Source organism: Fukomys damarensis, unplaced genomic scaffold, assembly GCF_012274545.1.
Source record: "Fukomys damarensis isolate Sample0158 unplaced genomic scaffold, DMR_v1.0_HiC HiC_scaffold_26, whole genome shotgun sequence".
Lineage (NCBI taxonomy): Eukaryota > Metazoa > Chordata > Mammalia > Rodentia > Bathyergidae > Fukomys > Fukomys damarensis.
In genome coordinates this window covers 25,287,347-25,295,596 of record NW_022900938.1, presented here as the reverse complement: position 1 = coordinate 25,295,596, position 8,250 = coordinate 25,287,347, and the positions used below count along the sequence as shown (strand labels likewise).

General features: G+C 33.4%; 1 protein-coding gene across 1 annotated transcript in view; it reads left to right on the top strand.

Moving 5' to 3' along the window:
- Ubr3 (ubiquitin protein ligase E3 component n-recognin 3) overlaps positions 1 to 8,250 on the top strand; it is a 188,905-nt gene that overhangs the window by 65,528 nt on the left and 115,127 nt on the right. The window contains exons 14-20 of the mRNA XM_033756366.1: positions 2,300 to 2,365; positions 2,455 to 2,544; positions 3,758 to 3,886; positions 4,837 to 4,889; positions 4,997 to 5,130; positions 5,648 to 5,733; positions 7,132 to 7,273. Coding sequence (XP_033612257.1) covers positions 2,300 to 2,365; positions 2,455 to 2,544; positions 3,758 to 3,886; positions 4,837 to 4,889; positions 4,997 to 5,130; positions 5,648 to 5,733; positions 7,132 to 7,273 — 700 coding nt within the window. The remainder of the gene's footprint in view (positions 1 to 2,299; positions 2,366 to 2,454; positions 2,545 to 3,757; positions 3,887 to 4,836; positions 4,890 to 4,996; positions 5,131 to 5,647; positions 5,734 to 7,131; positions 7,274 to 8,250) is intronic.

Below are 8,250 nucleotides of genomic sequence, written 5' to 3'. Positions count from 1 at the left end.
CTCCCTCCCACGCCCCCTCCTCTTTCCTCTCCCTCTCCCTCTCCCTCCCCCTCCCTCCTTTCTTGACATGGGGTCTTGCTATGCAGTTCAGGCTGGCCTTAAACTCACGGCAGCCTTCCTGACTCAATCTCCTCAGTGTTGGGACTACAGGCATGTGCCACTATTGCCTGGCCTAGATTTCATTTAACACAGAAAATAATGAACACTTTTGTGCATATGGGGAAAAATTCAATTAATGTAATATTATTAGGCTTAACAGTTAACCCCAGCAGCACTTGGGCAACGAGTTTGTTTATATACTGACTATTCTGAGCATCACTCGGGCAGGTGTCATTTCAACCAGTCATTTCTTGTATTGAATACATTTGATAAAATTGTCATTTTTTTTTGTTTCTTGTTACATTGTCTTATAAAAATTAATGAAAATTGCAATATTTTTTGGTCATTTTATATTTAAATAATTGGACTGGTAAGTGGTTAAAAAGGATAAAAAGGTAGACTAGCACTTTGACATTTATTTTTATTTATTTATTTATTTTGAGTACAGGGGATCGAACTCACATCCTTGCACCTGCCAGGCAGGCTGTGGCACCAAAATTTAAATCCCCAGATTTTGCATTACTATTCCTTTTTTATTTGTTTTGTTTTGTTTTCGTTTTTGTTTTTGGTACTGGGGACCTTGTGCTTGCAAGGCAGGAGGTGGAACCACTGAGCCAAATCCCTGGCCCCTTTGATATTTAGATAATTCCACAGTATATTAATCATGTCTACTTATAGCCTAGAAAAATACACTGTTTCTTTGAATTCAGCTGCTCTGTGTATCATACATGATTCTAACTATCTTTAGCTCCATATTATAAATTAATTTCATGCCATTTGCTATATAATCCTCTGTATAATTTTGCCCTGTGTTACTCCTATTGTTTTAGTGATACTATCATTTCAACACTAATTTCTAGTTTCAAATACCCATGAGAATGAGGTTAAGAAAAGGTAAAGCTCCAGCTCTTGTCTAAGTGTACAGAGTGGCTGAAAGTAGGGTGGAGCCCTTCCGAAACTGTGTTTTCTTGGGTGATTAACTGATTGCTATTTAAATAGAGTTTAAGTTTAAAGACCTATAATTAGACACGGATATGAATCAAAATGATTTGGTTGGGCCAGGGATTTAGCTTAGTATAGTTTCAGTATATACATATACTAGAAGGTATATTTTATATTTTGTGTTTATTTTACCACAATTGAAAGTTTATCTTTCATGCTCACCCCCTTAACATTTTTGTGTTTTTAGCCTTCAACTTTGACAGTCTGGATTTTGACCATTTAGATCTTGGATTTTTGCCTTAACCAAATCTTTTTTTTTTGGTACCGGGGTTTGAACTCAGGACCTTGTGCTTGCAAGGCAGGCAGCAGCACCACTGAGCTAAATCCCCAGCCCATCTGATAACAGTTTTAACAGGAAAAATATTTACTAAAAATTTATTAAAATATTAAATTTACTAAATTTTTTATTTGTTTAAGAAGGATAAGTGTTATATACTTTTGCCCTATGGTGGTATCATGATCCATAGGATTCACAGATTAAAAAAATTTTTTTATAGCATTCATGAGGCTGTGAAAGGTCTTTGACATATTATTTACAAAGTTTTGTTAGGTAGGCAGATCAGGAGCATCTTATGCAGCTGGTGAGGAAACCTAAAGATGCCTTCTGTGTTTCAGGTTAGAGCTATCAAAATCCTCTTAGCAATCTGAATATAACAGTGGGGTCCACACCAGCTTCTCAGATCACCACCTTTGAACTTTAGGAAGTTATTTACATTTTCTAAGATTTTCCCTATTTGTAGAATGGGATTTTAGTATTTCCTACTCCATAAAGTTCTTGTGAGGTTGAAGTGAGACATTGTGTTTAGCAGGGTGATTGACCATCAGAGAGTGTTCAGTGGATGTTAGCTGCAATTATTATTGTGCTAACTGTTGTGGTGTTTGGTGTGCACATGTTGGAAGAGTTCCAGATGGATTGTTGTGGACGGGACTCTGTTCCATCATTTGTTTGTGGAATGATCTTAATGAAGTTTAATCTGTGCTAGAGGCTTCAGAATGTTGCCTTCAAGGAGCTTGCACTGAGGGGTTTAAAATGGGAATAATTTTATAGTGTTTTTTTAAAGCTACACTTTCTAAAATTTTAAATTTTGATAAAAAATAGTGTAGAAATATATTGAGGTGAGAATATTGCTTTACTATTTTAAAACCTTCTTAGAAATTCTGCAAACATCCTTTGACTTGTGGATTTTGTTTGTTCCAGCCAGCACCCAACCAAGTCACTTTTCATCTGCCACTGCACCGTTATTATGCTATGTTTTTGAGTAAGGTAAGACTGTAAATAAAGAATTGTTTTGTTTTTAAAAAAATTTTTTTGAAAAAATACTGAATTACTAACATTTGTATCATAATTCTTAGGCTGTGAAATGTCAAGAATTAGATTTGGATTCTGTTTTACCCGATCAGGAAATGTTAATGAAACTAATGATTCATCCACTCCAAATTCAAGTATGTATTTAGGCTTTTATCATTTTCACTCTAGCCAGAATGTTTGAAAACTTTTTTTAAAAAATTAAATTTTTATTATTTTGCCAGATTATATTTAGGTATATTTTTGTTCTATAAGATTTAGTTTTAATTTCCCTAGAAATTCCTTACTATATTTACTCATAGGGAAGTTTTAACATATTTAACACAATTTTGAGAGTCACATGATCAACAAGTTCTAGCCTTCAAGCTACCAATATTGTATTTTCCACGTAGTTTGGGGTAAATTCCTTTGTAGGTTCTTAGTTTTCTCTTGTGTAATTGAGAAGGGACAGAAGAGAGAAGAATTAGTTTGTGTAAGCACTGTGATTTCTTTGGATTTCACACTAATTTGTGGGCCAAACTTATATACATTTAGACAGGCTTGTGTTTCAATTTAATTTTTCTGCTCATTTTGGATTTGTTTTGAGCTTCTACCGTAGGGGTTAAGAACAAGTAAAAGATAAAGTATGATTGCTTAATTTTAATTGATACTGGGCATAAATACATCAATTATTAAATATTAAATAGTAAGAAAATTCTAATATGTGATTCTTTTTTTAACTCAGTTATTTTGAAGATGTTTAGATTGAAATTTGAGTTAGATTGAATTAAAGATGTTGCATGTATTCATTGACTTTGTATAGGTAGTTTTATACTTACTCCATTGTGTTTCTTTAGGCATTGTATATATACCCCCTTTGTTTTTGAGGAAGAAGTTGAGAGAAAAATGAGCATTGATTACTTATGAAAGGTATCAGTGAAGCTATATTATGAATGTATCCAGAGGCCGCCATGGAAAATTAACTCATGTATAAACTCTAAAAAAGGTTGCTATCTAAAGTGCTGTTTTTATTTTAAAAGTTTAAAAATAGAGACAAGTGAAGTGATGCGTGCTGATAATGTTAGCACACTGGAAGGCTAAGATAGGAGGACCGTTAGTTCAAGTCCAGACTGGGCAAGACCCTGCCTAAAAAAAAAATCAAAAAACAAAAAAACCCAGATAATTCCTTTGCCAACAAAGCAAAAAACAAAACTCAACCATAACAACAGTACTACCAGAACCAAAACCAATAGAACTGAATTTCATTGGACAGAATGTCAGGCTTATATCATAATTAAGTTCCAAAATATTTTAAAATGATTAATACAATTTTATAAAGATTAATTTGTTCTCAAATTGACTTTTCATTAGGCAAGTCTTGCTGAAATTCACAGCAATATGTGGGTAAGAAATGGTCTGCAAATCAAAGGACAAGCCATGACCTATGTCCAGTCTCATTTCTGTAATTCTATGATTGATCCAGACATTTACCTATTACAGGTAAGCAACTTGACAGTACAGATATTGGTGCTTTAAAGTGTCTCATTTGTGTTTATGGAGTTTTAATTTACAAAAATGAGTGAGTGATGACATACAGAGGGTATTGACCTTGTAACAAGAATTTTTTTTTTCAGCTTTAATTGAGTTTATTGGTACATTTTAGGGATACAGTACATTTACATTCATTGTTGGGATCTTGTACCTCTACATGACAAGTCTTGGTTCTCATTTTTTCCCCTTGTCCCTGCCCTCCCTTCACCCCCTCCTCCCCTTCCCATCTACAACCACTTTATTTCCATCTTTTTCATTACCTCACATTTTTTTCTTTTCCCTTTTTACCCTTCCCCTACCTGTCCCATCTTCCCTACACCTTTAGCTCCTTTCTTCCCATTTCTCAATGTCAGTAATCTTATTAGGATCTTCTGTATTATTGCAGATTATTCACACCAGAGAAACTATTCAGTAGCAACAAGAATTTTTGACTTAAATTTCCCAATGGAAGGGCATAGGCCATATCAGTAGGGCCACAAAGGAAGCATTAGGTTTTGGACAGGAGGCAGAAGCAGGGGTGAGAAGGCCTAGGTCTGTGCCCTTTGTGGAGTTTTCCAGGAAAGGCAGGGTAGAGCAGGGAAGGGTAGAGCAGTTTAGACTTGGCTAGCTTGAATAATTCTGGTGAGCTTTGCTGGATGGGGCTAAGAGAAGTCTGGTACTTGGTCTTGATTTAGAGCAGGGGAAAATTGGGTCAGTGTGTGAGAGTTAGATAAAGGGGCATGTTCTCAAGTAAGGTTTTACTATTTAGCAATTAGCTATTATGGGGAGGGGCACTCTCTTCTCAGGTCTATAAGGCCCCCGAATACATCAGAACATCATAACATGCAGAACAGTTTTTAAAAAGACATTAAGAAATAAAACTGAATATCAAGAAGTACAACTTTTTTATTCTTTTAAAGGTTTGTGCTTCTAGACTTGACCCAGATTATTTTATATCATCTGTCTTTGAAAGGTAAGCATAATTTTAAGAGGTGTCTGGAATTTAAATGTATTTTGTTTTAACTTCTAAAAATCTATCTAAAATATTAAGATATTTCATTAAAATATTTCTTCTTATAGATTTAAGGTGGTAGATTTATTGACAATGGCATCACAACATCAAAACACAGTACTTGATGCGGAGCATGAGAGATCCATGTTAGAAGGTGCTCTTACGTTCCTTGTGATTCTTTTGAGTCTTCGTTTACATTTAGGTAAGAACCACAAGCACTAATAATACTTAAATACTTAGTCTTCTCTGTTTTCTTCCTTTCCCTATGGTAGCTGGCTTGTGGAAAATGGAAAGGATGTGGATATATATTTAAACAGTTTAAAGGTCTTAATGTGTTGTATAATTGCTCCATCTTTGGAATAGTCTCTTTTTAAAATGGTACTGGGGATTGAATCTGGGACCTCTTTGCACTGAGCTACATCCCCAGTCCTTTTTCATTTTTCATTTTGGGGTGGTCTCGCTACATTGGGATTCTCCTCCCTCAGCCTCCCAGAATGCTGGGATTATATAGGCTTGTGTCATCAATCCCAGATGGAACAGACTTTAAAAATGTCTTTGCTTAAGGGAACTTTGTCAGGGTAAACCAGTTAAATTTGGGCCATTGGAGGCTGGTCTTCAATTTGAGGCATTTCATATTTGGTAAAACAACTGAATAAAATGTTTAGTAAGTTCCTTATCTTTTTATATATTCAGATTTATTCTGTTTGTAATAATTCTAGGAATGTCTGATGATGAGATTCTCAGGGCTGAGATGGTAGCCCAGCTGTGTATGAATGACAGGACACATAGCTCATTGCTGGACCTCATATCCTTTTTAAAGTTAAATTTTCTATTGCAGGATCTAAAATAACAAATGATTTTTATGGATTATATTAGTCTTTTAAGATTAATTTTGTGGGACTAGTGATTTTGGTATTGGCAATTTTTTTGTGGTATAAGGGTGCTTTATGACTGAGCTACATTTCTAGCCCTCTTTATTTTTATTTTGAGATGTAGATTCTTAAGTTATCTAGGCTATTCTTGAATTTGCGATTCTCCTGCCTTGGCCTCCTGAATAGGTAGGATTACATGCTGACACCCCCCCCCGCCCATTAAACTTAAAATATAATGTGGATAAAGAAGAATGCCAGTTATTTACTGAAGTATGTGTTCAGATCTAGTGATGTATATTTTTTATCTTTTATTGCTACCTCTCAGGAGGCTCTCATTAGGCTCAGGGCTGACAGTTTTGGACACCCCAGGATCTAGCTTTCTAGGACAACATTAGTAAAAGGAAGCTGGGTATTTGGTAAAAAATAACTAAGTCTGCTTTGTATAGTCAGGCCAGAATTCTGGTTAACAATTAGAAGTAATAACTTATAGTTACTATGGGTTTTAAATATTGTGCGAATTTTTGGTTGAAATTCAATATTAAAGAATTTTGAAGTTTGTAGATTATTGACTACTGGAGACTTGTGGTTCTTTGTGTGACTGAACATAGAATAGATGCCTTTTAGTTAATGAAGTTTTAAAAAATATTATAATGTTATTTTATGATGAAAATATTTGGGTACAGTTTGTAGGTATATTCTGACTTTTTGGAAGAATTGGCTGAAATTTGTGTTATATAAAATAACTCCTTTTAGAATGTTTGACTCATGTTTGAAAAGTCTCATGAGCAACATCAGTTTGATATTATTTAATAATTTCATCAACCATTATAGATTGTGTATCATTGCTGCTATAGAGCAAAAATATTTTATAGTTTTGGATTTAAGATGAATTAGATACCTTAATGTGAAACAAAAAAGAGGATCTTTGTGTTTTGGTGCTTTCCTTCTTTGTTTAAATGTGCTTTGTATGTTTTTACCTTGGGGAAATTTTGTGTTTTTAGAAAAATAATCTTTGCTCATAAAAATACTAATTGTTTTGCATATTTTTTTGGTTTAAAAATGATATAAAGCATTTTTAAAAATCACAATTAATAGTTTTTGAACTGTTTTTATAGCCCTCTTGTGGCCAACTTTATATATTACAACTAATTGTTCTGTAGTAAAATCAATTGGAAAATTAGAATGTAAAGGTACAAATCTCCACTGATGAATGTCATTATATTGTGTATCTAAAATGTACCAATAAAATTAATTTTAAAAAACTAGAATACTTTGGGAAGGCTGTGAAACTGGCTTTCAATATTAAAAATTTTTCTTGACACATATATCATATTCCAGAAAATCCCAACCCAAAAAGTGGCATCATCCCAGGCAGTTACAGCTTTGAGTCAGTTTTGTCAGCTGTAGCTGATTTTAAGGCTCCTGTTTTTGAACCTGGCGGTTCCATGCAACAAGGCATGTATACTCCCAAAGGTACGTTTCTATATACATATGCTTTTGTCAGAACCTCTGTGGGTGGAATCTGGGGATTGCTTTTTAAACATGCTCTATATATAGTTGTTATGCACAGTCTAGTTTGACACAGATTAGATACCATGGTTAATAGTTTCTTGTAGGAAGTTGAGATTCACTTAGGCTTTTTATACTGCTTTCAAATGTTAAGAATTTTACTAGAGAGAATGAGAAGAAAACATCTTAACCTTACATATTCATAAGGCAGTGATTTTTTAAAAAATTGTAATTCTCAAGCCACTTTTTAGATTTTTGCCTAGCCTATGTATCATCTTTACTATTATATGTGGTTCTTAAATTCTTAAATGAATTAATTTAAAATAAAAACTTTCACCTTATCCTAAATGTGATTATTAATGAGATCATGAGTTTTATTTGAAATTTATAATTTTCTAGTATACATTAAAAATAAATTATGTAATTATTAAAATAAAAAGCTCTATGCACTTAAAGTCATCTTTGCACCACCACTTGTACACACAAACACAGAATCATAGTTCCAAATTATACAGTAGGTTAAAAAGGATAATTATTAATTTTAGCAAAGGGCAATCAAATCTTTTATAAATGAAAAAGTTCCGTGAGACTTGAAAATCAACAGCTCATTATTAATCTATTTTTTATGTTTTTACCTTTGAATAATTCTGTAGGTGTTAATGTACTCTCTTTCTAGGAGGCACCTTACAAAAAGCACAAACAATGAACTAAACTTTTATGGTGGGATATTGCTATTTAATTTTAGCAAAGGGCAATCAAATCTTTTATAAATGAAAAAGTTCCGTGAGACTTGAAAATCAACAGCTCATTATTAATCTATTTTTTATGTTTTTACCTTTGAATAATTCTGTAGGTGTTAATGTACTCTCTTTCTAGGAGGCACCTTACAAAAAGCACAAACAATGAACTAAACTTTTATGGTGGGATATTGCTATATTATA